Source organism: Saccopteryx leptura, chromosome 6 (genome assembly GCF_036850995.1).
Source record: "Saccopteryx leptura isolate mSacLep1 chromosome 6, mSacLep1_pri_phased_curated, whole genome shotgun sequence".
Taxonomy (NCBI): domain Eukaryota; kingdom Metazoa; phylum Chordata; class Mammalia; order Chiroptera; family Emballonuridae; genus Saccopteryx; species Saccopteryx leptura.
This window is the reverse complement of record NC_089508.1, coordinates 1,306,461-1,333,775: the sequence shown is the minus strand read 5'-3', so window position 1 is coordinate 1,333,775 and position 27,315 is coordinate 1,306,461. Positions and strand designations below refer to the sequence as shown.

Here is a 27,315-nt window from a genome sequence, read left to right as displayed (position 1 = left end):
GCGTCATGGCGGCAGCTTGGGAAGGAGACGGCCCCTGGGCCCAGAGCTGAGGGTGTGTGTGTGTGGAGGCTGCCAGATCAGAGTGGCCAAGACCGGCCAGCCAGATGGGAAGACCCGACTGACCTCTGGGGTCTGGCCCTTGTCTTGGAACAGATTCTTCATAACCAGACCCCAACTTGTTCTGAAGGGACAGCTGGGGTGGGGAGGAGAAACATGTCCCTGGGGGGGGCCTGCAGGGGGGGGGCCTGAGGGCTGGCCTAGGCAGCCCCCCCGCTGACCCCACCCAGTTCATTGTGCATGGTTTGGCTTCTAGGTGTATGTGTTGGTAGTTATCTTTTCAGTGGAAAACAAATGAATGGAAACAGTCTTTATAGGGAACAGATTCTAAACTGTCACGTACGTGACACTAAGATGCTGCTGACTCGACAATAACAACACTGGGGCGCCCTCCTCCCGGCAGGCTCGGCCCCTTCCTGGCCCTCCGTCCATGGGGCGCGGCCCGGCCCGGCGCCCATAGGTCCCCAAGGGGAGCTGGCGTCCGCCCCGCCGGAGGGTGCTGTTGCGGGGCTGTGGGCCGGGGAGCTGGGGAGCCGCGGGCGCAGGGCCTTGGGAAGAACCATGGGGGCGGGTTCTCTGTGAGGCACCCTCATCGAGTACGTGGGGCTGGGTCTCGGAGGGCCCGGGATGAGGCCCCGGGTAATGGACCCAAACGAGCTCAGTCCGCGTGGCAGCGCCCTTTGACGATGGGCACCAGAGCGCAGGCGCGCCAGGACCGGAAGCAGAGGCGGTGGGGCGGGGCTTGCCGGAGCGGAAGTTCCGAGGGCTCGGCTCGGCCCCGCCCCCAGGCCTTCCAGAACCTCAGCGGGTCCCACCCCTCCCCTTTGGCCCTCCCACTGCAGTGTCCCCGCCCCTCATCCACCTCACACCCCACGGTGCCCGCCCCTCCCCCCTTCATACCCCATACCCCACGGTGTCCCGCCCCCTTCATACCCCATACCCCACGGTGCCCGCCCCTCCCCCATACCCCACGGTGCCCCTCCCCCTTCATACCCGATGCCCCGCCCCTCCCCCATACCCCACGGTGCCCCGCTCCTCCCCAGCTAACCGCTGTAACAGCACCCCCCCACCAGCATCCCCCCAGTGGCCCCCTCCCACTCCCCGGTGTGTTCCCCTGACCCCAGCCCCACACGCCCATCCCGCGTTCCCTCCTCACCCCCCCACTCCTGGAGATCCTCTGCCCAGGTCCCCTGCAGAGCAGTGGGGCAACGTCACAGTCGCCGTCCTAAAGCTCTGGGCCCTGCGGGTCCTAGGGGTGTGGTTCAGGGGCGTGGAGGTGAGGTCACAGGGGCGCAAGGCAGGCAGTGGGGAGAGCTGTGGGCCCTCCAGTCTCATGGGTGGTGGCTGTGCGGAGTCGTCGTTCTGTGCCTTCGGTGCACTGGCCACGGAGTCCTGAGAAGGCTCCCCGTGCAGGTGAGGGCCGCTTGCCTGGAGCAGAGGCAGGTGGAAGGCCTGGGCTGAGAGAGGGGGCGTCTCCACGAGGAACTGGCTGGAGGGGAGCAGGATGGGGTGCTGTGACTGCTCCCGCCTGGGGGACCCCTGTATAGAAATGTGGCAGCATGAGTCGAGGACCCAGGTCACCCAATGGGGTCCATCATCTGGTCTCGCTGGCCAGAGTCCCACCCAGCACTGTCTGGCCAGTGGCAGAAGATGAGCCTGGCCGAGCCTAACACTGTCTCCATCTGTCAGAGGGGCACAGGGAGTGGCCGGACCACAGGTGGCCTTGGGAACCTTCGCCTGGATCCCAGAGGTGCAGACAAGCAGGCTGCCAGCTGGACATGAACAACATGAAGCATTTGCTTAAACACCCCCCTGAGGAGAAGCCAGGACCACAGCTGTCCCAAGGGCACCGGCTGCCCTCTCCCTCATCCGGCCGGCCTGAAGCCAGTGGCCAGCCCAGTGCCCAGAGCAGCAGCCAGCAGGGGCTAGAGACTCAGGACTGGGTAAGCTAAAGGGAGCCTGGCCTCAGCCGCCCCAAGGACCCCCTGTTGGTGGCACAGCAATAGGCTCCGGAGGTGGGAGTTGGGCTGGGCTGGTCCGTGTGGATGGACAGGACCGAGCTCAGCAGGTGCTGGGGCTGCGGGCACATAGTGTTGGCTCTCTTCCCCGGAGCCCTGGGTGGGCACCAGGGTGGGCTTGCAACCCTCCTGCCTCCTGTAACTGTGGGCTGTCTGCCTGCCTCTGCTGAGCACCTGGAAGGGGGCATGTGAGGCCAGGCCAGGGAGAGAGGCCTGCCTCTGTCCCCAGCACCCCTTACCCTGGGCTAAGAGGGTGGCACCAAGGGCAGAAGGGCCCAGTCGGGGGAAGCTCTGCCCTCAGAACGGGGATGGGACAGGTCTGGCGGGCAGTCAGCCGGAGGGCCTGGCTCAGAAAGCTGTGACCCAAGCGCTCCTGGAGGCGCTGCTTGTGACAGCCCCTGGACAGTGGCTTGATTCCCACACAGCAGCAGGCGTGAGTGTGGACGGGGCACACAGCTGTTCCAGCTCCAGAGGACGCTTCATGAGCAAAAAGATCCAGACCCCTGAGAGTTCTATCTAGTTTTCTGTGCGTAGGGGTCAAAGCCTGGCCAATGGGTCCACCTGTGACAAGCCGGGCACTCAGGGTGCTGGCCCCGTGTGGCTGGTTCCGTGTGTGGGACCCTAGATTGCCGCGTACGGACAGGTCTGCCCGAATGTTTGCGTGGTCAAAGGCTGACGTAAAAAGCAGTGGGAGGCCCTGGCCGGTTGGCTCAGTGGTAGAACGTCGGCCTGGCGTGCGGGGGACCTGGGTTCGATTCCTGGCCAGGGCACATAGGAGAGGCGCCCATTTGCTTCTCCACCCCCCCCCCCTTCCTCTCTGTCTCTCTCTTCCCCTCCCGCAGCCGAGGCTCCATTGGAGCAAAGATGGCCCGGGTGCTGGGGATGGCTCCTTGGCCTTTGCCCCAGGTGCTAGAGTGGCTCTGGTCGCAACAGAGCGACGCCCCGGAGGGGCAGAGCATCGCCCCCTGGTGGGCAGAGCGTCGCCCCTGGTGGGCGTGCCGGGTGGATCCGGTCGGGCGCATGCGGGAGTCTGTCTGACTGTCTCTCCCCATTTCCAGCTTCGGAAAAATGAAAAAAAAAAAAAAAAAAAGCAGTGGGAAAGCCAGAGTGGGCAACCCTGGGTATAAACGCACACGCGTGTCACCTTCTGGGGGAGGCCGTGGGGGCTCCCAGCCTGGCCGGCGGTGAGGCTCCATGAGCAGCAGTGTCAGACCCACATTCCCCCATGGGGACGGAGGGGCCTGGTGGCTCTTGGGCAGGGGTGACCCTTCCACACACATTGTGTTTGCAGTTCCAAGAGGTGGGTAGGTGGTTGTGGTCATGGGCAGGTGGGGGACAAGGCTGGAGGCAGGGGCAGGAGAGCAGGGCAGAAAGGCCCAGCGGGGGATGGTTCAGAGGAGAGGGCTTTGGGCAGAGACATCTCTGCAGGCTCCCAGGATGTGTGGTTTTAGTCCCTGCACACTCTGTTCACCTCTCTGGTGTCACCTGACCTCTTCCCTCCCCCTCCTTCCAGCCCTTGTTTTGGCATCGAGGAATGCACCAGGCTGTTCTCTAGTGGGTGGTGTCCTTCCTCCTTGTCCCCCTTGGCATGCCCAGTTTCTCCGGATATTCCCACAGCCGGTCCCTTGTCAGGCATGGTCTCCCAGGGAGCCCCTAGCCTGGCTAACATAAGTTAATCCCACCATTCCCTTGTCCTTGTCCTTGTCCCTTCCCAGCCCAGGCCCCAAGGGAGCCACCATCATCGGCAGGACTCACTGTGGGCACCCCGTGCCTGCACGGCGAGGACAGGCGCTTACAGAAGGGCAGCACCCTCTCTGGCTGAGGCCAAGGTCTGAGGAGACATCCCCTGGAGGGTCGCAGACCTCCAGCCTCACACACAGGTTGGGCAAGCTTATGCGTCTCTTCCCAACGAGCCTGCAGTAGTGACCAGAGGCCTTGAGAAGGCAAGAATCCACAGGACAGAGAACAGGCAGGAGGGCCGGCAACAGGCGGTGGCGACCACCTTCCAAGGGGGGATGAGAATCGTGACCCCTGGGTGGCAGCGACACGGCGCCCTGGGGAACCCATGACTGCCTGGTCACAGCAGGACTGGAGTCCGTGCTCAGCAGACAGGCCGGGAAGAGGACACAGATGGCCGTGTGGAAATTAGCAGCCTTTACAGCTCTAAACAGTGGACTCCAAGAGAAAAACCAATGAAAAAGGCACATTGGCCCTGGTCGGTTGGCTGTCAGCCTGGTGTGTGGAAGTTCTGGGTTTGATTTCTGGCCAGGGCACACAGGAAATGCGCCCATCTGCTTCTCCATCTTTCCTCCTCTCCTTCCTCTCTCTCTCTTCCCCTTCCCACAGCCAAGGCTCCATTGGAGCAAAGTTGGCCCAGGCGCTGAGGATGGCTCCATGGCCTCAACCTCAGGCGCTAGAATGGCTCTGGCTGCAACGGAGCAAGGCCCCCTTGTGGGCATGCCAGGTGGATCCCTGTGGGGTGCATGCGGGAGTCTCTCTCTCTCTCTCTTTCTCTGCCTCCCTGCTTCTCATTTCAGAAAAATACACACACACACACACAAAGTCACATTGGATACAGGAGTAAACTTAACAGGAAATAGGCTAACCTGTTTGAGACAAACTTTACAACACCCCAAAGCGTTAGCTAGAGATGTAACTAGAAGAAACATGGTGTTCCCGGTGGGGAAGACGCACCAAGACGGACCAGCACAGAGCAGTCTTCCAGACCTTTCACAGCTCAGCGTCGTGAATGACAAAAATGCTGGGACATTTTTTTTTCTTCACGATGGCAAACTGCTCAAACGGATCAGTAAGAATGGCCTCAGCCCTAGCAGGTATGAATTCATATCTCAAAGCTTTCAGGACCCTTTTGAAAGCGAGAGGGTCCTGGCACATGATGCGTGAACAGCAGAACGGAATAGAAAATCTAGACATTGACTCAGATGCCTGCAGACGCTAGTGTGGGATGAAGCGGTCCTCTTCGTGGGGCGTGGGGGAGGCTTTTCAGGAAATTGCGTTGGGCAACTGTATAGCTATCCAGAAGAAAGTTGTAGCCGTGCCTCTCACCGAATACCAGGATAAACTCCAGTTCATTGTTGACGCACATAAAGAAACCCTGGAGTGGGGGCGGCCTTTCTAGACGAGCCACACAGGAAACGATGGATAGGTTTCACCACGTGCGCAAACAACACACGAGGGAGCCACAGCTCTTTGTTGGCAAAAGGATAGACTTTTCAACAGATGGTGCTGGAAAGACCAGACATCCACAAGCAAGAGAAAGAAGTCAGATGCTCACTTCACACCAGGTGTGAAAATTAGCTCAGAATGCATCGAGGACACTAATGGAAAAGCTAACAGTATAGAAAAGTCTTAGAAGAAAGCAGCAGAGCCCCATGACATTGGAGTTGGCAGTGATTTCCTGGATGTGGCACCAACCTCACAGGGCAATAGAAGTGAAAACAGATACATTGGACTTCATCAAAATGAAAAACTTTAGATCAAAGAATATCATCAACAGACTGAAAAGTCAACCCACGGGAGGGGAGAAAGTATTTGCAAATCACATACCTGATTTGATAAGGGACTAATATCCAGAATAGATGGAGAGTGTCTAAAAACAACAATTAAAATAAATAACCCAATTTAAAAATGCGCAAAGGACTTGACATTTCCCCAAAGATATACCAATGTCAGGTATATACGGCGAGATGCTCAACATCGTTCATTATTCATAGGACAGTGCAAATCAAAAGCACAGTGAGATACCACCTCTTACCTGTTAGGATGGCTATAAGAATTAAAAAAAAAAACAAAAACCAAGTGTTGGTGGCCCTGGCCGGTTGGCTCAGTGGTAGAGCGTCGGCCTGGTGTGCAAGGGGTCCCGGGTTCGATTCCCGGCCAGGGCACACGGGAGAAGCGCCCATCTGCTTCTCCACCCCTCCCCCTCTCCTTCCTCTCTGTCTCTCTCTTCCCCTCCCGCAGCCGAGGCTCCATTGGAGCAAAGATGGCCTGGGTGCTGGGGATGGCTCCTTGGCCTCTGCCCCAGGCGCTAGAGTGGCTCTGGTCGCGGCAGAGCGACACCCTGGTGGGCAGAGCATCGCCCCCCCCCCCGTGGGCGTGCCGGGTGGATCCCGGTCGGGCGCATGCGAGACTCTGTCTGACTGTCTCTCCCCGTTTCCAGCTTCAGAAAAAAAAACCAAGTGTTGGTGAGGATGTGGAGACACTGAACCCTGTGTCCTGCTGGTAGGAATGTGAAATGGTCCGTCGCTGTGTGGAAAAGCATGGCGATTGCTCAGAAAATTGAGCATAGAATTACCATGTGACCCAGCAATTCCACTCCTGGGTACTGATGTGACAGAGTGGAGAAAGCACAGACACAGCAGCAGGTGTTTGCACACCTACGTCCCCAGGGGCACTGTGTGCAACAGCCAGAAGGCTGCGGCCACCCAGTGTCCGTCCATGTGTGGTGTGGTCCGGCCACACAATGGAAAGTGACTCAGCCTCAGAAAGGACAGGTAGGCTGACAGCTGCTGTGACACAGATGGGCCTTGAGGACCTCATACGGAGTGGAATGAGCCACAGAAGGACACACACACCTTATTGGTGGTCTCTAGAGGAGTGAAATTTAGAGACAGCATAGACGGTGGGAGCCAGGGGCTGGGGGAGGGGAGCTAGTGTTTAATGGGGACAGAGGTTCAGTCTGGGAAGATGGGAAGTCTGAAGATGGTGGTGGCTGAGCAGTGTATATGTACTCAGGCCAGTGAGCTGTACACTTAAAAATGATATGAGGCCCTGGCCGGTTGGCTCAGCGGTAGAGCATTGGCCTGGTGTGTGGAAGCCCTGGGTTTGATTCCTGGCCAGGGCACACAGAAGAAGCGCCCATCTGCTTCTCCACCCCTCCCCCTCTCCTTCCTCTCTGTCTCTCTCTTTCCCTCCTGCAGCCAAGGCTCCATTGGAGCAAAGTTGGCCCAGGTGCTGAGGATGGCTCTGTGGCCTCCATCTCAGGCACTAGAATGACTTCCGGTTGCAGCAGAGCGACACCCCAGATGGGCAGAGCATCACCCCCTGGTGGGCATGCCGGGTGGATCCCGGTTGGGCGCATGTGGGAGTCTGTCTCTCTGCCTACCCGCTTCTCACTTCAGAAAAATACACACAAAAAAAGAAAGATTCAAATGGTGAATGGTGAACTGTATGTGTATTTTATCACAATGAAAAAAATAAAAGCAGAAGAAGGGGATAAAAAAGGGATCCAGACATTTGATGACAGACAGCGGGCCACGGGGAACAGGGTGAAGCAAACCAAGTCCTCCACGGACGCATTGGTGGCGCCTTCCGTCAGGAGTGGAGCGGGCCCTGAGGGTTCGCAGAGGGCACAGCACCAGAGGCTCCGGCAGATCACAGGCAGGGAGGGAACTTGAGAACACTGGGTGTGAGATGGTTCTGGAAGAGCAGGACGGAGACGGAGACGGAGCGAGGTGCCCGGACCCTGGTCCCCCACCTGCTGACCCTGTGAGAGCCCAGACCACCGGACTGGACACCCCTGGGGCAAGTGGTGCGCCGATGGACATGAGCACCTGCCTGCGGAGGGAGTGCAGGCCCCTTCCTGCCCCGTCACCCAGCGCCCGGCGGAGGCACCAGGAGCAGGAGCCAGGCCCAGAGGGACAGAGGCCAGCGGGGACGCACAGCAGGCACACCTGGGAGAGAGACCGCTGTCCCTCGCCTTTCACAGAGCGGCAGCCCCAAGGGGCCAGGAAGAAAGTGAAAAGGTATTTGGGAAATAAGTGAAATTGTTGGGAAAATATAAAAAGCAGAGGATCCAGGTGTGGGCAAAGGTGTCAGGATGTGGGCGCAGAGCCAGCGCCCCCTACTGGTGGGGGGGGGAGGGGCGAGGCCGGTGGAGAACCATGCAGATGCCCAGCTGTCGGGAAGAGCCCTGGCGTGGACTCGGGGAACAGCCTCGCCGCCCCGTCGGTTGGGGTGGAAACAGTGACGACAAATGAATCGACCCGGCAGGAGTCCTGTCTCAGGACCTCGTTAGGTGAGGGGCGACGCTGTCCCGCGGCGGCACCGTTAGCCGGCGGTCAGACCCGCCCAGGGCCTGTCCTGTGCGCTCTCACTCGCCGGCGGAGGAAGGAACCGTGTGAACACCCGGGCCCATCAATCCTGTGCTGTTTCTGAGGAGATAAACATCTGAAGCAAGTAGGACATTGTTCATGTTGGATAATGGGTTCATGAGTCTTTTTTCCCTTCCTTTTTAAAATTTAATTTTACTTACTGATGTTACAGAGAGAGGAAGGGAGAGAGAAAGAGAGACAGAAACACGGATCTGTTCCTGTATCTGCCCTGACCTGGGATGGAACCCACAACCTTTGTGTAGAGGGAAGAGGCTCTAACCAACCCAGCCATCTGGCTGGGGCTTGAGTTTTTTGTTTGTTTGTTTGTTTGTTTTTTTGTATTTCTCTGAAGCTGGAAACGGGGAGAGACAGTCAGACAGACTCCCGCATGCGCCTGACCGGGATCCACCCGGCACGCCCACCAGGGGGCGATGCTCTGTCGCGACCAGAGCCACTCTAGCGCCTGGGGCAGAGGCCAAGGAGCCATCCCCAGTGCCCGGGCCATCTTTGCTCCAATGGAGCCTCGGCTGCGGGAGAGGAAGAGAGAGACAGAGAGGAAGGAGAGGGGGAGGGGTGGAGAAGCAGATGGGCACTTCTCCTGTGTGCCCTGGCCGGGAATCGAACCCGGGACTTCTGCACACCAGGCCAACGCTCTACCACTGAGCAAACCGGCCAGGGCTTGGGGCTTGAGGTTTTAAATACGTTTTCCTTTGCATTTCTCCCCATGTGGTTATTGTTCTCAAATTTAATCTAGACGCCTGCCAACAGCCACATTGGGGCAGGCCAGCCGGTCCATGGGCAGGCCCAGAGGCACAGGTCTGGGAGCCCCAGGGCCCGGTGGTGGGCACCCCCCCCCCCCGCCATGGGGACCAGGAGGGCCCCAAACACAGCTGAGGCGGGGCACTGGGTGCAGCTGCTGCAGACCCAACAGTGGACTTTGGAAACACCGAAGTCATCAATGGACAGCAATCCTGTGAGAAATGTGCAAACCCACAACCCCAGTCGGTTTTATACACCGTTCTGAGAAGAAAATGGTCAAAGGACAAAGCAAGGAACAAACAAAACAACAAAAAGACATACCCGATTTGAGGAGCCTAATTACCAACAAGTTTGACTCACTGGGTCTTCAGATGTTGAACACAAGAAGCAGAGAATTACCTTCCCCTTCTGTTGGACTTTAGGGACACCTGGTCCCTCCTAAAACCCTGAAACATGGAAGAAAGTGTTTGAGAAGCAGACGCCCCCGGGACAGACACCCAGAGAGGCGGGAGCAACAAATTGTGAGGGTGGGAAACAGACGGCCAAGCACTGGAAGGCCACGTTCCACAGGAGCCAGGGACGCCCAGCCTGGGGCCTTCGATGTAGTTGCAAGGGGGCTGCAGGAAGAGGCTGGGTCAAAACCTCAAAGGACCTGACCAGGCGGTGGCGCAGTGGGTAGAGCGTCAGACTGGGATGCGGAAGGACCCAGGTTCAAGACCCCGAGGTCGCCAGCTTGAGCGCGGGCTCATTTGGCTTGAGCAAAAAAAGCTCACCAGCTTCGCTGGCTCAAGCAAGGGGTTACTCAGTCTGCTGAAGGCCCGCGGTCAAGGCACATATGAGAAAGCAATCAATGAACAACTAAGGTGTCGCAACGAAAAACTGATGATTGATGCTTCTCATCTCTCTCCGTTCCTGTCTGTCTGTCCCTGTCTATCCCTCTCTCTGACTCTCTCTCTGTCCCTGTAAAAAAAACCCAAAAAACAAAAACAAAACAAAACAAAACCTCAAAGGGAAGCAAGTAGAGCCCAGATCCCCTCCCAGGCAGGAGACAGGGTTACATCTGGAGAGGCTGAACAAGAGACTCGGGGTGCAGAGGCTCCAGACGCGGAAGAGGGTGGGTTGGGGTGGATGTGGGCATTATGAGACCATGAGGCTGGGCTCCTTCCCAGGGGAGGTGGGCAGACGGCCAGGGTGGAATCTGACCCGTCCGGGAGAAAAGACGCCCTAGGTACCAGAGGGCAGACCCCTAGGATCTGCCCCTCCGATGAGAACGCATGTGACATGCCTCGCCCATCCCACGAGCTGTGAGCTGCACCACGGGCTCCCCTTTCATGTGAACACAGCGCGCACAGGCGGGCAGGCAGCAGAAGTCCTCTGGAGTATTAGCATGAAGTCCTCTGGAATAAACGCACGCCGCATGGAGAGGATTCCATTTTACAAGAAGGGACATTCAGGAAATAAAACAGAGCTCGTGATACACAGACAGAACAGAATTGAAACGCTGGGTAGAGAAGGGTCAGAAACTAAAACTGAGAAAACCACCCAGAACATCGAAGAGACAGAGAAAAGAGAAGTGGGAGAAAAGATGAGACACTCAGAGGAACCATCCAAAAAGACCAGCATGCGGCCTACAGGCGAAGCCTGTCATCAGAGAGATGAGAAAACGCAAGTTTCCCCCGCAGCTCCTTGGGCGTGGAATGCGTGTTCACTGTGAAATCAGCGTTGGGAACAAAAGCAAAGACACTGAAAGGTGATGGTCTGAATCTGTATTACCAAAGTGACTTTCTAAAAAACCCTGAGGAGGCCCAACGGCAACAGAGGACGTTCCAGAGTGGTCCAGAGCTAACAGAGGACGTTCCAGAGTGGTCCAGAGCTAACAGAGGACGTTCCAGAGTGGTCCAGAGCTAACAGAGGACGTTCCAGAGTGGTCCAGAGCTAACAGAGGACGTTCCAGAGTGGTCCAGAGCTAACAGAGGACGTTCCAGAGTGGTCCAGAGCTAACAGAGGACATTGCAGAGTGGTCCAGAGCTAACAGTGGACGTTCCAGAGTGGTCCAGAGCTAACAGAGGACATTGCAGAGTGGTCCAGAGCTAACAGAGGACATTGCAGAGTGGTCCAGAGCTAACAGAGGACATTGCAGAGTGGTCCAGAGCTAACAGGACATTCCAGAGTGGTCCAGAGCTAACAGGACATTGCAGAGTGGTCCAGAGCTAACAGAGGACATTGCAGAGTGGTCCAGAGCTAACAGAGGACGTTCCAGAGTGGTCCAGAGCTAACAGAGGACGTTCCAGAGTGGTCCAGAGCTAACAGAGGACATTGCAGAGTGGTCCAGAGCTAACAGAGGACGTTCCAGAGTGGTCCAGAGCTAACAGAGGACGTTCCAGAGTGGTCCAGAGCTAACAGAGGACGTTCCAGAGTGGTCCAGAGCTAACAGAGGACGTTCCAGAGTGGTCCAGAGCTAACAGAGGACATTGCAGAGTGGTCCAGAGCTAACAGAGGACGTTCCAGAGTGGTCCAGAGCTAACAGAGGACATTGCAGAGTGGTCCAGAGCTAACAGAGGACATTTCAGAGTGGTCCAGAGCTAACAGAGGACATTGCAGAGTGGTCCAGAGCTAACAGAGGACGTTCCAGAGTGGTCCAGAGCTAACAGAGGACGTTCCAGAGTGGTCCAGAGCTAACAGAGGACGTTCCAGAGTGGTCCAGAGCTAACAGAGGACATTGCAGAGTGGTCCAGAGCTAACAGAGGACATTGCAGAGTGGTCCAGAGCTAACAGAGGACATTGCAGAGTGGTCCAGAGCTAACAGAGGACGTTCCAGAGTGGTCCAGAGCTAACAGAGGACGTTCCAGAGTGGTCCAGAGCTAACAGAGGACATTGCAGAGTGGTCCAGAGCTAACAGAGGACATTGCAGAGTGGTCCAGAGCTAACAGGACGTTCCAGAGTGGTCCAGAGCTAACAGAGGACATTGCAGAGTGGTCCAGAGCTAACAGAGGACATTGCAGAGTGGTACAGAGCTCCCTAAACGAGGACTACGGGTGGGAACCCGAGCAGTTAAGAAATGAGTCATCCCCTTCAATGAGGCTGAGACTGCCTGGCCGCTTGTAGGAGAGGACGGGGAGGGAGGAGGGGAGGGGACGGCACACGGGACACGTGTGGCACTGTCCACGGCACAGACGCTGTGGGGAAGTCCCAGCGGGCAGCGTCCCAGAGACGGAACTGTCCCCCGCCCCCGCGCGCCTGCGCAGCTCTCCAGAACAGGCTCTGTGCCTCAGTGTCACAGCTGGTCCCCAGGGGCCCGCAGGGGGCCCAGCACAGACCCGCGCTCAGTGAGTCTGCCAAATCAACGAAGGTGCCTATAAACGCAAGAAAATTGTGCCCCAAGGAAGAGGAATTTGGAAGTTTATAAGAGGCTCTACATTAACAAAAAGAGGAAGACCACATGATTATCTCAATGGATGCTGAAAAATAATATAAATAAGTTCCAGCTGATTATCTTAAAAACAACACAGAACTGAAAACCTGTCGCGTTTTAACAGGCAGGAAGCGATGGAGGCTTCAGAGCGGCCTTCCCCTGAAGCGTTTCTCGCAGGTGCGGCCCAGGCAGGGACGCAGAGCGTCGCCATGATGGCGGCGAAACAGCCTATGTGCGCCCAAGTCAGGGAAATGACACGAGCTACGGACTCCGGAGAAGAAGAGGTGACCTGGTCACCACTTGCTGCTGATATATTGTCTACCCAGGAAATCCACGGGCTCTGACTGGGTGGCTCAGGCGGTTAGACTGCCGTCCAACAGGCCAAGGTTGTGGGTTTGATCCCCAGTCAGGGCACGTGCAAGAATCAACCAGTGAGTGCATAAATAAGTGTAACAACAAACCAATCTCTCTCTCTTTCAAATCAATGAATTAGAAAAAAAGAAAATCTGCCTGACCTGTGGTGGCGCACTGGATAGAGCGTCGACCTGGAATGCTGAAGTCGCTGGTTTGAAACCCTGGGCTTGCCTGGTCAAGGCACATATGGGAGTTGATGCTTCCTGCTCCTCCCTCAACCCCCCTTTTTAAATTGTATTTTTCCAAAGTTAGAAGCAGGGAGGCAGACAGACTCCCGCTTGTTCCCCACCGAAATCCACGCGGCATATCCGCTAGAGGGCGTTACTCCGCTGCAATTGGAGCCATTCTAGCGCCTGAGGCGGAGGCCATGGAACTATCCTCAGCACCCGGGCCAACTTTGCTCCAATGGAGCCTTGGCTGCAGGAGGGGAAGAGAGAGACAGAGAGGAAGGAGAGGGGGAGGGGTGGAGAAGCAGCTAGATGCTTCTCCTGTGTGCCCTGGCTGGGAATCGAACCCATGACTTCCACATGCAAGGCCGATGCTCTACCACTGAGCCAACCGGGCAGGGCCTCTCTCTCTCTTTCTAAAAAAAAAGAATAGGCCTGGCCTATGGTGGTGCAGTGGATCAAGCGTAGACCTGGAATGCTGAGGTCGCTGGTTCAAAACCCTGGGCTTGCCTGGTCAAGGCACATATGGGAGTTGATGCTTCCTGCTCCTCCCCCCTTCTCTCTCTCTCTGTCTCTCTTCTCTAAAATGAATAAATAAAAAAATAAAAAAAAATAAAAAAGAATAAATAAAATCTGAAAAAAAAAGATCCTGGTCAAGGCAAATACAATAAAATCTTTTTTAAAAAATCCACAGGGCAATTAAAAAAAATCTTTATAAAAACCACAGGGCAATTAAAAAATAAACTAAATAAAAGAGAAATGTTACATATATAATCACCATTTGAAACCTCATAGTTTTTCAATACACTAAGAATACCCAAGCAGAAATATTATGGGAAAAAGGATCCACTCACATTAGCAACATATTACAAAGTCCTTTGAAATACACTTGTATGAAGAACACTGAAATCTGACCAAAGAACAGAACAGTGCAATGCTGGACGTGACTCTAGAGTGGGAAGATTTAATGTTTTAAACCTGCCAGATTTTCCCTAACTCAGTGCAGTCCCAATTAAAAAAAAAACAACCAACCTTCTGAACCTTGAAAATTTTATCCTAAGTGTTACAAAGTGTTTCTGGCAATGTAGTATTTATTGTTGCATAACAAGTGTCCCCCAAACTTTGCAGCTTAAACCAATGATAGATATTTATCCGTTTCTGTAGTTGATGGACCTGGGAGCTGCTTTAGGTGGGTGGCTTTGGCTGGGGGTCACTCATGATGTTACAGTCAAGGTATCAGTCAAGGCTCTGGCCTGTTGGCTCAGCAGTAGAGTGTCAGCCTGGCATGTGGAAGTCCCGGGTTCGATTCCCAGTCAGGGCACACAGGAGAAGCGCCCATCTGCTTCTCCACCCCTTCTCTCTCTTTCTCTCTCTCTCTCTCTTCACCTTCCACAGCCATGGCTTGAATGGTTCAAGCAAACTGGCCCCAGGCACTCAGGTGCTAAAATAGCTTGAGTAGAACATCGCCCCATGTAGGGCTTGCTGGGTGGATCCTGGTCCGGGCACACGTGGGAGTCTGTCTCTACATCCCTGCTTCTCACTGGAAAAAAAAAAAAAAAAAAAAAAAAAGCTGTCAGAGCAGCAGTCCTCTGGCAGCTTGGATGAGGCTGGAGGACCGCCTCGTTCTCGTGGCTGGAGAGTGAGTGCCCGGCGTGGGCAGGAGGCCTCAGTGCCTCCCGACGCGGGCCTCTCCAAGGCGCTGCTGGGGCGTCCTCACTCACAGCGGCCAGCTCCTGCACAGCGCGTGACCCGACGGAGAGCAAGGAGGAGGCTGCGGTGTCTGCGGCAGCTGTGAGGTTACCCCGTCATCTCGACAGCATCCTTCGGGCTGCACCGGTTATCCTATTCCGTGCGGGACGGACGACCAGGACGCGAGTGTGGGAGGCAGGCCTCCACGTGGGCCCTCTTGGAGGCTGGCTGACACGGGCTGTGGGTTGGACACCAGTCGCAGGCCCGCCCAGCCCCAAGCGGGAGGAACCCGTGGCCTCTTTACCTATAACCACGGGGGCAGGGTGGCGCTGCAGGACTCCAGGCAAAGGGAAGGTCTTGAGCGCAGTCACGGGGGGACCCTTTCGAGGAGGGACAGTGAGCAACGCTGACAACTTGGAAGCTTGAAGGGACAGAGTGACAGGTGTAGGTGCTGAGTGTAAACCATCACCTGGGAGTTCTATGCTCGGCAAAAAATATTTTTATTGAGAGAGAGAGAGGAACATGGGTGTGTTGCTTCACTTATTTATGTATATTCATTTGGTTGATCCCTGTATGTGCCCTGACCAAGGATCAAACCCTCAACCTTGGCGTGTCAGGACACACTGTAACCAACTGAGCTACCTAGCCAAGGCTAAAAATATCTTTCAAGAGGACAGCAAAATAAATCAGTAAAATGATAAGTGGGAGAAAGAAGTCGCCCGCTGCTGACCCTCACCCCAGTTCTGAGAACAGACCTCGCCCCCCGGAAGGTGATCTCAGAATGAGGGTCACAAAGAAGGCAGTGTGGGCGCCCCCTGAAAGCAACGTGGGCCGGGACGCCGCGCACACGCAGGACCCCAGGCTGACCACGCACACCCTCCACGGCACAAGGGTCCGGGGCGGTGCCCGTGAGCTGCGCTGTGTCCTAAATCCCTGGTGCTGGTGGAGAGGATATGATGATGGCGACCTCGGGTGTGAGGACCTCGGCTGGTTCAGCACATGGACCAAGTGCCCCCAGGTCGAAGGCAGATGTCCTCAGTGGACTGAACACGCGGCCCGATGTGCACAGGAGAGGGGACAGCACGGGCCCTCCGACCGGGGCGGGGGCTGAGGGTGGACGGCACTGCCACCTCCTGCTGTGCTGCCAAGCTCTGCAGCTTCCCTTGGTCCTGCAGTTAGAGCGAACAGATGCCCCGCCCTGTCATGACTGCAGCGGCGGCGTCCAAGGGGAGGCGTCGGCCCGGGAAAGGAGGGGAGTGGGGAACTGGGGAACGGCAGCCTACCGGCCTTCTGTGGGCTCTAACTCCGACACCACGTTTCTCGTTGCAGAGTGCTCTTCATGGCTGGTCTCTGATGGCCTTCTCCACAGCACTGCTCCCTCTGGTCTCACAGACACATCGCACCCAGGAGAGCCGTTATGGAGGGGGAGGGGGGCGTGCCGTCCTCTGCTCCATGTCACAGCTCTCTGTCCTCCGACTTGCTTTCATCCCTGGTTGGTTGGCTTGTGCTCCGTGTTGTGCACACAGGTGAACGGTGCTTGCATGGGGCTGGCGGACGGCTCTGTGCACACGGTGTGGCCTCCCCGTGGTCAGGTTTTTTAGGGAGCATGATTGGCAGCTTTTGGTTGCTCTGTCCTGGGTATCCCTACTCTGGGTGCCTACAGGGTGTTCTCTGGGGCCAGTTATTTTCCCCAGAAAGGAACCCTCCCCTCTCCTGTGGCAGGGGGACCCCAGCCAGGCTGCCAGGGTTCTCGGTGCAGAGAGCGGGAGGGGCTGGGACGTCAGTGTTTTGGAGGGGAGCCTTAAACAATGGAAATTGATGGTGTCACAGTCTGGAGGCTGGATGTTCAGAATCAGTGTCAGCAAGGTTGGCTTGTCCACAGCCGTCTTCTCCTGTGTCTCCTTACGTCACCTTCCTTCTCTGCGTGTCTGTGTCCAAGTGTTCACTGTTTTTATCCCCTTGTTGCCATCTTAACAGTTTTTAAGTGTGCAGTTCAGGACTGTATTCATATTGTTGCAAACTTTCTCATCTTGCAAATCTGAACCTCTGTCCCCATTAAACACTAACTCCCCCTCCCCCTCCCTAACCCTCCCCTTCCCCAGCCCTGCCCTCCCTCCCCACCATCTCCTGTCTGTCCTGATGGGTCTGACTCCTGCAGGGACCTCACATCAGCGGGGTCACACAGCACGTGTCCTTCTGTGATTGGCTTCTCAGCCGGACGTCCTCAACGTCCGTCCCTGTCGTAGCAGGTGTCAGCACGTCCGTCCTCTTTAACGAGGATTTGCATTCTGATTTGCATTCTGCGTGTGGATGGACCACAGTAGGGTTATCCATTCTTTGGAGTGGACACAGGCTTACATCTCTGTCTCAGATGCTGTGACTGATGCCATTGTGAATGTGGGGGTACCTCTCTTTGAGGCCTGCTCTTTGTTTTTTAACAAGGGGGAGAGAGGGGGGGGGGAGAGAGAGAAAGTGTAGGGGGAGCAGGAAGCATCAACTCCTAGCAGTTGCTTCTTGGATTTTTTGTTGTTATTTTTTGTTTTTTTGACAGAGACAGAGAGAGAGTCAGAGAGAAGGACAGATAGGGACAGACAGAGAGGAATGGAGAGATGAGAAGCATCAATCATCAGTTTTTCGTTGTGACACCTTGATTGCTTTCTCATATGTGCCTTGACCATGAGGCTACAGCAGACTGAGTGACCCCTTGCTCAAGCCAGTGACCTTGGGTCCAAGCTGGTGAGCTTTGCTCAAACCAGATGAACCCACGCTCAAGCTGGCGACCTCGGGGTCTTGAACCTGGGTCCTCCACATCCCGGTCCGACGCTCTATCCACTGCGCCACCGCCTGGTCAGGCAGCAGTTGCTTCTTGTATGTGCTGGGCAAGCCTGGGGTTTCGAACCGGCCACTTCAGCGTTCCAGGTCGACGCTCTATCCACGGCGTCTCCACGGGCCAGGTGAGACCTGCTCTCAAGTCTTTAGATACATGCCCAGAAGTGGGGTTTCGGACCCTATGATCATCCTGTTTGTAATTCTTTGAGGAATGGGGACTTCCAGTTTGTCTTAAACTTCTAGTTTAGCATAGTACCAGCCTCCCTCAGCACTCCAGGGAGCGGCCTGCTGTCTTCCCCCAGGGAGGTGGCAGGAGGGCTGGGTAGTCTGGGAGGGGCCCAGGTCTTTCACCGACAGTCCACCTGGAAAGCTGTAGGGGGCAGCGTCCCACAGGGGTGTGACCTGCTCTGGCCTCTCCCAGCTGGTAGCCGCCATTCTCGTGTGCTGATGGCTTCATGGGTGTTTTTTCTTTCCCCTCATGTCTTTTTTAGTCATTTTAGAGGGGCTTGAGGAGGAAAGGCAGACCTTTGGGCCAATATATACTGTGTGTCCGTAAAGTCATGGTGCACTTTTGACCGGTCACAGGAAAGCAAAAGACGATAGAAATGTGAAATCTGCACCAAATAAAAGGAAAACCCTCCCAGTTTCTGCAGGATGATGTGGCAGCATGTGCGCATATGCAGATGATGACGTAACACCGTGTATACAGCGGAGCAGCCCACGGCCATGCCAGTCGAGATGTGGACGGTACAGAGGGAAGTTCAGTGTGTTCTGTGGCTCGCTAAATTTGAATCGTGACCAAAGTGCAACATGAATATCGACGCGTTTATAATGAAGCGCCACCACAGAGGAATAACATTACTCAGTGGGATAAGCAGTTGAAGGAAACCGGCAGTTTGGTGGAGAAACCCCGTTCTGGTAGGCCATCAGTCAGTGACGAGTCTGTAGAGGCTATACGGGATAGCTACCTAAGGAGCCCTAAAAAATCTGTGCGTGAGCCCACATCGAACTGCACTGAATAGGTATGAAACTGGGAGAGTTTTTCTTTTATTTGGTGCAGATTACACACACACACACACACACTTAAATATATATATATATTTAAATTCTTTATTTATTTTAGAGACAGAAACATCAGGTTGTTGTTCCCCTTACTTATGCCGTCATTGGTTGATTCTTGTATTGCCCTGACCGGGGATTGAACCCGTAACTTTGGTGTGTTGGGATGATGCTCTAACCATCGGAGCGACTCTGTGGGGGCCTGGACCTGGCCTTTCTTGAGGTCCTCAGCAGTCTGGCTGCATGCCTCCCCAGTGTGTGTGTTTGGCCGGCTTGGGGGCCATCTCTGTGCACCAGCTGGACGGCCATGGCCCCCCTGTAAGGCTTCACTGTGGGAGGGTCTGCCCTGGACATAGCAGTTTGGGGCTGGGGGTCCGGGTGCAGAGCTGCCAGGCCCTGTCCATGGGAACTCGGTATCCGCGCCCTCCCCCACCCCCGGGCAGAGGACACACAGGGTGGGGGGGCAGGAATACCTGTGCACGGCTGGCGTGGACCGCTGCCTTGTCCCTGTAGGTGTGCAAACCTCCCGAGAGCAGGCGCCAGGGCCGCCACTGGAGCCTTAGCATCGAACAGCGCCGCCGCCGGCTGGCCGTGGAGGGCGGGGAGAGGGGGACCTCCGCCGAGGCCGCTGCCCACAGCCAGGTGCGAGGCAAGGGTGGGGGGCTGCGGTCGCAGGGGCGCCCACTCCCAGTCTCACCTCACCTCACCTCGCCCCGCCCCGCCCCTCCCCGACCAGGCGCCCTGACCCTGCCGTCTCGCGCAGGACATCCAGCAGATCGTGGCCCAGCTGGTGTCGGAAGACGCGGACAGGGACGTGCTCATCCCGCACTCGCAGAGGTCCCCCGAATCCACCCACGCCTTCCGCCCCTTCCTGGCCGGAGCGCACCTGTCTGGCGCCATGTGATTTTGGAGGCCCCAGCCTCGAGGGCGTTGCCCTCCTAAGAACCTGTTCAGCTCAGTGTCCGTCTTGCGCCTTTCCTGGGGGAGCCCTGGGGAGGCGCCAGTGGGATCAGGGCTGCTGGGGGCCCCTCTTCACATCCCGCAGGGGCCATGACCAGCCTCTGTGCCTGCTTCCCACTGGGCCTCACTGCCAGACTTGGGAAGCCTGTCAAGACCACACAGCTAGGTGCCCTCATTCTCTCCAGGGTCCCCTGAAATTAAATTTGTTCTGGGCCTGTGTGTGTCTCAGGAACCCTAGGGTGAGGGAAGACAGAGACAGTGAGGAGATGGTTGGAAGCAGGGGAGACATTCCCAGGGGTGGGGGAGAAGGGTGGGGTGAGGTTTAGGCTGGGCTTTGGAGGCCAGCCAGACCCCCTCCTGCCCAGAGGCCCCTGGTGATGAGGTGGGCACTGGGTGTTAAGGGCCAGCGCCAGCTTGGGGCCAGGCTGTGTGCTGGACAGGAAGGCACTCCTCTGCCCCCTGCACCCACCGCGTCCACAGCGGTGACCCAGGTGACAAGGGCTGGGCAGCTCTCTTGTTGAGTGGCTTTAAAGGACGCCATGTCGGTCACTGAGATGCGGGGTTCACTGGCTCACCCTGCCGGTTCTTCCAGTCTTGCTTGCCTGTCACCTGAGGCTGGAATTGCTGGCCCTCTGCCCTCCATGTGGTCTCAGGGCCTCCCTGCACACGGTCTTCCCCACCGGGAGCCAATGGTCAGGTGGCCCCAGCACCCCCACTCCAGGGGCAGAAGCCCTGGTGCCTCCTCTGCTGCCTCCCGTGGTCACAGCGGCACAGGCACAGGGCCAGCCCACCTCATGGGAAAGGGGTGCTGCCCGCCAGCGGGGGCTGGCGTGGAGCTGCGCCCTCTCCGGCAGAGCGCGGTGCCCGCCAGCGGGGGCTGGCGTGGAGCTGCGCCCTCTCCGGCAGAGCGCGGTGCCCGCCAGCGGGGGCTGGCGTGGAGCTGCGCCCTCTCCGGCAGAGCGCGGTGCCCGCCAGCGGGGGCTGGCGTGGAGCTGCGCCCTCTCCGGCAGAGCGTGGTGCCCGGGGACAGCTGTGCTGTCACACCGCTGAGCGTGGCTGTGCTGAGGGTCACCACACACCCAGCGTCGTACGTCCACTCGCTGTGAGGTCTGCAGAAGTCCAAAGCAGGTCTCCCGGGCTGTGGGAAACGCTGCCTTTCCTTCCCGAGGCTCCAGTGGACGGTCCGGTTCCTGGCCTTCTCAGCTCCTAGAAGCTGTCCACGTCGCTTGGCTCATGGCCTCTTCCTCCATCTTCCTAGTCAGCAGCGTGGTGTCCCCTGCCCTCCTTCCATCGTCACATCTCTCTCCCGCCTCCTCTTCCTTTCAGGGACCTGGTGATGGTTGGGCTCATTGGGTCACCCAGGATTTGAGGCCACTGGGTTAGCAGCCTTCACCCCGCCTTGCCAAGTAACCTGGCAAGGTCACAGGCTAGGGGTGAAGACGTGGACATCGTTCAGGTGGGGGGCTTGGCCTTCCTTGGGTGGGTTGAGGCCAGGCATGCTGCTGACATCCCACAAAGCACAGGATGCCCCCCCCACACACAAGCAAGAATGACTGGACCCCAAATGTCAACAGTGCTCCCTGGGAGCCCAGGTGAGAGTGTCACCCCAGCCACCACTGACAGCGGACACTGCCTGGCTGTCCCTGTATGTCCCTCCAGAACTGTTCCTTCACGTCTGCTTCCCCACTAGGCAGGTCTCCCCCGGCCTCACAGGGGCATTTCTGGGTGGTGACCATTGGGGTGCACAGTGACATAAGGACCGTCTCCTGGGTGCTGGCTGCCACGCCACGTGGTTCCCTGGTACCCATCTGTGCCTGGCTCGGGCTGGTATGGGCGGATCAGAGGCCGCTCTAGAGACCAGAGAAGAAGATGTAGCCCATTGGTCCAGCCCCAGGACCAAGGGACAGCCACCACCCTTCATTGCCCCACTGAAAAAAAAATGGACTACTTTGGCTTTGCAGGAACACTCACTTTTCAACAATCACCAAGAAGGTTTGAAATTGTTGCCCACAATTTCATCACCGAGATCAGCACTGTGGGTGTTAGGGAAGGTCACTCAGCTGTCTCTGAAGGCCTGGGCAGGGGACAGGAGGACATACGGAGACAGAGCACGGGGAGAACTCCTTCCAAACTGAATCACTCTGAAGGGAAACACAGTATGGAAGTGAGGGGGTTGCTTCTTCACCCCAGTCTGAGAGTCTCCTGAGATTATTTTCAGAATTTACGAACCATCAAGGGGTGGGCGCCCCTCAGTCTGAGACGGCGATGGCTAACCGGCTTTGGACTAAGGAGCTGGCTGCCCACGGCCGCAGTGGTGGAGGTCTGCGGTCTCCTTCCCGCCTGTGCCCTCCGGGTCCCCTGCGCCCTGGAAGCCCATGTGCCAGCTCACCACCCACCCGACCCCCTACCCAGCACTCAGCCCTCAGGGTCTGGGCTGGCTATACCCTCAGTGGCCGGCTTTTACGTTTTTAAATAACTATTTCTTGGGGTGGGGTTGGGGCTCCTAGGTTTACAGTTTTCCGGGGGGCCCCAGGGAATTCAGGATCCGTTCCCTTTGCCTGGACTCATTTTCAGGTTTTGAGATGGCCAGACTGGGGCCAGCTGCAGGGTGGGGGTGTGCTCTTTCGGAATGATCTCAAGTCTCTGGAGAGGCTGGTCTGGGTGGGTCATGCCTTCAGGCTTCTCAGGACCAAGGGGGGGAGCATCTAGCGCCCTGGCCACTGGGAGCTCCAGGAGCCCCCCTGCAGCGTGTCTGCACCCCTCTCTGACCCTCTCCTCGGGCACCAGGTGCTCTGACTCTGGACCTCTCCTCCACCTCTGCCTCTCCCTGTTCCCTGGTGCCTGCAGAGCCTTCGGAGCAAAGGTCAGCCCAGCTCTGAGCCTCCAGTGGCAAAGCCAAGCCGTGTCCCTGGGGCCTGAGGCCCTGCGCGGGGACGCGGCTTCTGGGTCGCCTCGCACGCACGCAAGGGGCACCGTTAAGACACGCTCCGGGGCATCTCCTTCACCAGGGTCCTGACCTCTCTAACAGCGCCCCCACGTGACCACTGTCTGCATGCACCGAAGGTCATCGTGTCATCTGTGCTACTTACTTTCCCTCCTCCAGTCAGACTTGCCCTCAGGGCAGCTGGTTTCCTCGCCCACACCCCAGCATCTACACAGTGTGCCCTAGGGCGCTGCTGAGCGGATGACAGGTGAGCTTTAGTTGTGACAGCTTTGTCTGCCCTGAAACGACCTGCAGCCTTTCCTGTATTGTAACCTCGGCCTGCTTCCTGCCCCTTCTGTTCCTGACCTCCTCGAACAACAGGAGTGTCCTCCGCTGGGTCCTCCTGGCCCCCACGCCCCCGCCCCGTTTCTCTGCTCCTGTTGAACTGTGAGTGTTGTCTGGCCTCCACACGTCATGCAGTTCCAACCAGCGTCTGTTTGCTCTGCCACTAAAGGCATGGCTTCGTCTTTTCCGCGGCGTGTCCGAGATGCGCTGGCGTGGCTCTGAGCTGGGTGGCCGGCGGGCATGGCGTTGCATGCAGCCCACTTCTTGTCAGGCTGGAGGGAGCAGAGCAGAAGCCAGCTGGGGCAGCGGGGCTCTGAGGTGTCTCCTGCGACGTCACTAAATGCCACTCCGCTTTGTGAGGAGTGCCCTTGATCTCTCGTGGGGAAGAACTGGAATCTGGGTGGCCTCTCTCAGACCTCGGACCCTGACGTGAAGCTCAGCCTGACCACCCCCGGGGGGACGAGGTGAAACCGCGGGATTCTCACCCAGCTGGGGCCGGGGCCCCTTCTCCGGCCGAAGCCTCTCCTGCGGCTGGCAGAGCGGGAGCAGAAGCAGGTGCTTTACGGGGCAGGAACACCGGGCTCTCCTGGGCCTAACAGCTGCCTGGGCGTTTTCTGGCAGTCCTGACTTCTGGGTCAATCTGTTAGGTGCTGGTCAATTTCATGCTGCCACTCCGCTTCCCGAGGAGATGCAGGCCAGGAAGTGAGGACAGGCCTGTGGAGAGGGAGCATCTCTCCACCCCCACGCCCCCACTTTGGGATCTCATCCCCCTCCTGTCACTAAGTTCCCGAGAAAACGGTGGTCCTACTGCTAACCTTATGCGGCCCACTGCCCTCCTTGGACCCCTGCTTGGTTTCCATCCAGCACCAGCTCTGGACCCTACCCACTTTGATTGTTAGTACTCTGTAGGTCCCCAAGGGCCCACCACCACGTGGTACCCTGTGCTCAGCCTGGGGCCTCCCCTGAGCCCCACTCCCTGAATGCCCTACTCCATGTCTCACAGATGTCCCTCAAACTGGACTTCATCCCCCTCCTCCAGCCACAGACCTACCCCATCTGAGTCAGCAGGGCAGTAACCCTAGGTTTTGCTCAGACCAGCCCTCTGGAGCCCCCAACACCACCTCCTCTGGCTCCTGAGCAGTGTTTATCCTGTGTCCACACGGTGGCTAGAATGACACCCCCTCTGCCTTGAGCAATCCTCCCACCCCCACCCCGGGGCAGCACTGTGACCCGGGTCTTGGCAGCTGTACCTGGACTGGACTCTCCTTGGACCTGGGGCGAGAAGCCCACATACACAGAAACTCCCAGATTTGATGGGGGCAGGAAAGAGAAGCAGGTTCCTCACTACACAAGCTGCCCACCACACCGTCCAGCCTCGCAGCCCACCACACCGTCACCCCAACCCACTGGGTCTGGGCCAGAGAAACCTGCCGGACCCCCAGTCTCAAGCTGTTTCAGAGAGTGTTCTCTGGGCACAGAGGCTGCCCCTGGCCCTGCCACTCAGGAAGTGGCCACAGGGAGGTGGGATGGGGCAGCCCCACACCTGAGCATGGCCATGGGGGCTGGGCCGGGGTGTGAGGTGGACGGAGGCAGGGTGAGGGGAGAGGGTGGCCTGTAAGGGCAGAGTGGGCAGTGGTCAGGCCAGGGCTTGGCTGCTGGGCTCAGGGCAGAGGCAGGCTAGGACTGAGGACTTGGGGAGGTCCACAGGGAGGGGGCTTGGGGGAGAGGCCCGCGAAGGGCTGGGGTGGGGCGTGCAGAGGGGACAGCAGTGGCCAGGGGCGCTGGGGGTGCCAGAGGCTCCCGGGGGTTGTGGGAGGACCCACCCGGGAGCCCACAGGAGGGTGGGTCTGGGGATGGACCCGGGGGGCTCCGGGGAGGACCAGAGGGGGAAGAGGAGGGACCGACCCAGAGGCTCCGGGGAGGGCGGGCGGCGGCGGCGGCGGCGGTAACGGCGCCGAGGCCCCTCCCCTGCTCGCGCCGCTCCTCCTCTTCCTCTCCCGCCCGCCCGCGGCCTCGGTCCCTGCGCGGCCTCGGCGGCGGCGGCGGCGGCGGCAGCGGCCCCTTTAAACCGCCCGCCCGCCCGCCGCGCCCCCGCCCGCCGCCCGCGCCTCCATTTTCCAGGCCGCCCGCCGCCCGCGCTGCCCGCGGCCCCGCCGCCGCCGGACATGGCCGCCAACATGTACAGGGTCGGAGGTAAGGCCGCCGCCGCCCGCCGGCGCCCCGCACCCGGGACCCCCCGGCCCGGGCCCCGACGCGGCCCCGTGCCCCCACCCCGCACCCCGCCCGCCGGGCCGCGCGCCCCCAGCCGCCCCGCCGCCATCCGCGCCCGCCGCGCCCGGTCCGGGCCCCGCGGCCCTCCGCGCCCCTCCCCCACCCGCCGCCCGCGCAGCCCCCGCGCCCCTCCTCCCCTCGGGCGGCGCGCGCCCCGCACCTCCCCCTCTCCGGGCGGCCGCCGGCCTGGCCCCGCTCACCCCACGCGCCGCCGCCCGACCCCGACCGCGCCGCTGGGGGCGGCGGACCTGGGCCCGGGGAGCGGCGCTCTGCCCACCTGTTGGGGCGCCTGCGTGGCCGGCGGGGGGGGGGGTCCGGGGAGGAGCCGGAGGCCGGAGGTAGAGGCCGGAGCATCCTTCGGGCCTGGCAGCGAGCGGCCGCGGGGCCTGGGCCTGGGACCTGGCCGAGCCCCCTCCCCCAGCAGGAGCACGTGGCCTGGCGAGGTGCTGGCTGCCCTTCTGCGAGCGGGAGCCGCTCGGGGCCGTGGGGTCCCCACCCGGCCCCGCAGGGCTAGTGGACTGCTGCTGGGGGCACGGACCCCTGTCGATGGGCAGCCCCAGGCCTGGGCCGCCTTCCTTTCCGGAGCCCAGGGGGAATTAGAGCTGTGTGCTGGGGGCTTCCCCAGCAGGGTCCCCCTGGGGCCTCAGCCACAGGCTCCTAAAGCACCCCCAAACTTTTCACTGCCTCTGGGTGCCCCAGCTCAGCAGGGAGGCGCAGGGTTTGGGGAGAGGCCTGCAGTCCCCTACCCTCCGCAGTCCTGGTGGGGGGTTGTGCTGAACTGGCTGAGGTGGGGGGGGCTTCCTCCTGCTCCAGGTCTAGGAACCCCGGCTCTGGGCCTTGCCCCACTTTGTGCAGAGGCGGCTCTGGGACACTGCCGCTGCGTTTCCGTGCGGTTCTGAGCGGTTCTGAGCGGGTCTCGCTGGCTTCTCCCCGGGAAGGTTGGGTATCCCTGCTGCCCCTCCTGCCGTCAGTGCCCACGGGCCTCACGGCACCGTCCACACCCTCCGGATCTTCTCTGTCTCCAGTTGCCCCCTTGCCAGCCGGCTGGCCCCTAGGTATCTGGGACACACGTTTCCATCCAGGCAGGCCAGCCCTGTGACCAGGCCCCCATCCGTGCAGTGGGTCAACGTGGCACCTGCTGGCTGTCATTCCTCTCCCCCATCCCTACTCTCTCTGCTCAGAAGCAGCCCTGGAATGGGGGCCTGCACCCCACTTAGCAGCAGGCCCCAGGTGGACACAACTGGGGAGCAGGCAGGGGTGCACGGGCCTGTTCCCCCACCTGGGGAACTTGTAGGGAGGCAGGAAAGTCATCTCCAGTGGTGCTTTCTCACCACACCCCAGGGAAGCCCCATCACCGCTGCCCGATGTCCCCACTGCCCACACTCCCGGGGCTGACTCACTTTCCTGTGTCCCAGCGGCCCTCAACCTGCACCCCCCTCACCAGCGGTGCCTCAGGGCCCCTCTCTGTCCTGCAGCCACCCCTCTCCTTGCTGTCCCCCTGCACCCCTTGGGACCACGTTTGTGCCGTGCAGAGCCCCCTCTCCTGCCTGGCCTGAGGTCCCCCTGACTCCTGCAGCCCACCCCCGCCCTCTCAGGTTACCAGCCAGGAGCCATGGGCCCCCAGACCCCCACTGACATTCTTTCTTCCTTGGTGTGTGGTCTGTGGCCCTGGGCCTCAGGTCTTCTCTGTGCCTCGGTTCCCCAGTGATGTGGACAAGGATCTCTGTTCTGCGGTGGCTCCTTCCAGGGAGGCCTGGCCGGCCCCAGATCTGCATGTCTCCCATCCGAGGGTGTCCTGGAGTCCCCTCCCTTGGTTTTGAGTTGGCGCTTTGCCTGGTGTGACCCCGGGCTCCACTCAGAACTTCCTCTTGGTCCCTGTGGGAGAACTGTATTGGGCCCAGGTGTCTGGATGGGACCCCAAGACACCTGAGGGCATCTTCCCCCGGGTCCTGGCAGGGCTGGTGGCCACACTGGGGGGGGGGGGTGTTGGCAGTTCGGCATCCTGTTCAAGGTGCAGCTTGCTTGGGGAGGGGGCGTTTGAAAGATTCTCCCCCCCCCCCCGTTTCTGATTAGATTGTGGCCTAGGGTTTCGCCCTCCTCAGGCAGCCTGGGGGAGCAGTGCAGGGACCCCTCATTGTCTCCACTTGGGACCCTAAGAACAGAGCCTTTTCCAAAGGTGCCAGGTTCTACAAGGAAAGCACAGGACACCAACTCAATTTGAACCTCAGATAAAATTATTGACGCGAAGTGTGCCCCAAATACTGTACTGGACGTACTTGCACTAAGAGATTCTTAGCAG

At 58.9% G+C, this 27,315-nt stretch overlaps 2 protein-coding genes across 4 annotated transcripts in view; both read left to right on the top strand.

Annotated features, from left to right (window-relative positions):
- The first annotated feature begins 1,187 nt into the window (after positions 1-1,187).
- Positions 1,188-19,466, top strand: TEX22 (testis expressed 22). Its single transcript, XM_066341657.1, is given in 5 exon segments — positions 1,188-1,470; positions 1,747-2,000; positions 19,031-19,159; positions 19,281-19,392; positions 19,395-19,466. Coding segments are annotated over 4 exon segments (471 nt in total). The 5' UTR covers positions 1,188-1,470; positions 1,747-1,835; the 3' UTR covers positions 19,460-19,466.
- Positions 19,467-24,828: 5,362 nt separating this feature from the next.
- MTA1 (metastasis associated 1) overlaps positions 24,829-27,315 on the top strand; it is a 37,975-nt gene continuing 35,488 nt past the window's right edge. For all 3 annotated transcript variants that reach the window (XM_066341455.1, XM_066341454.1, XM_066341456.1), the window contains exon 1: positions 24,829-24,938. In XM_066341455.1, coding sequence (XP_066197552.1) covers positions 24,911-24,938 — 28 coding nt within the window. In that variant the 5' untranslated portion in view covers positions 24,829-24,910. The remainder of the gene's footprint in view (positions 24,939-27,315) is intronic.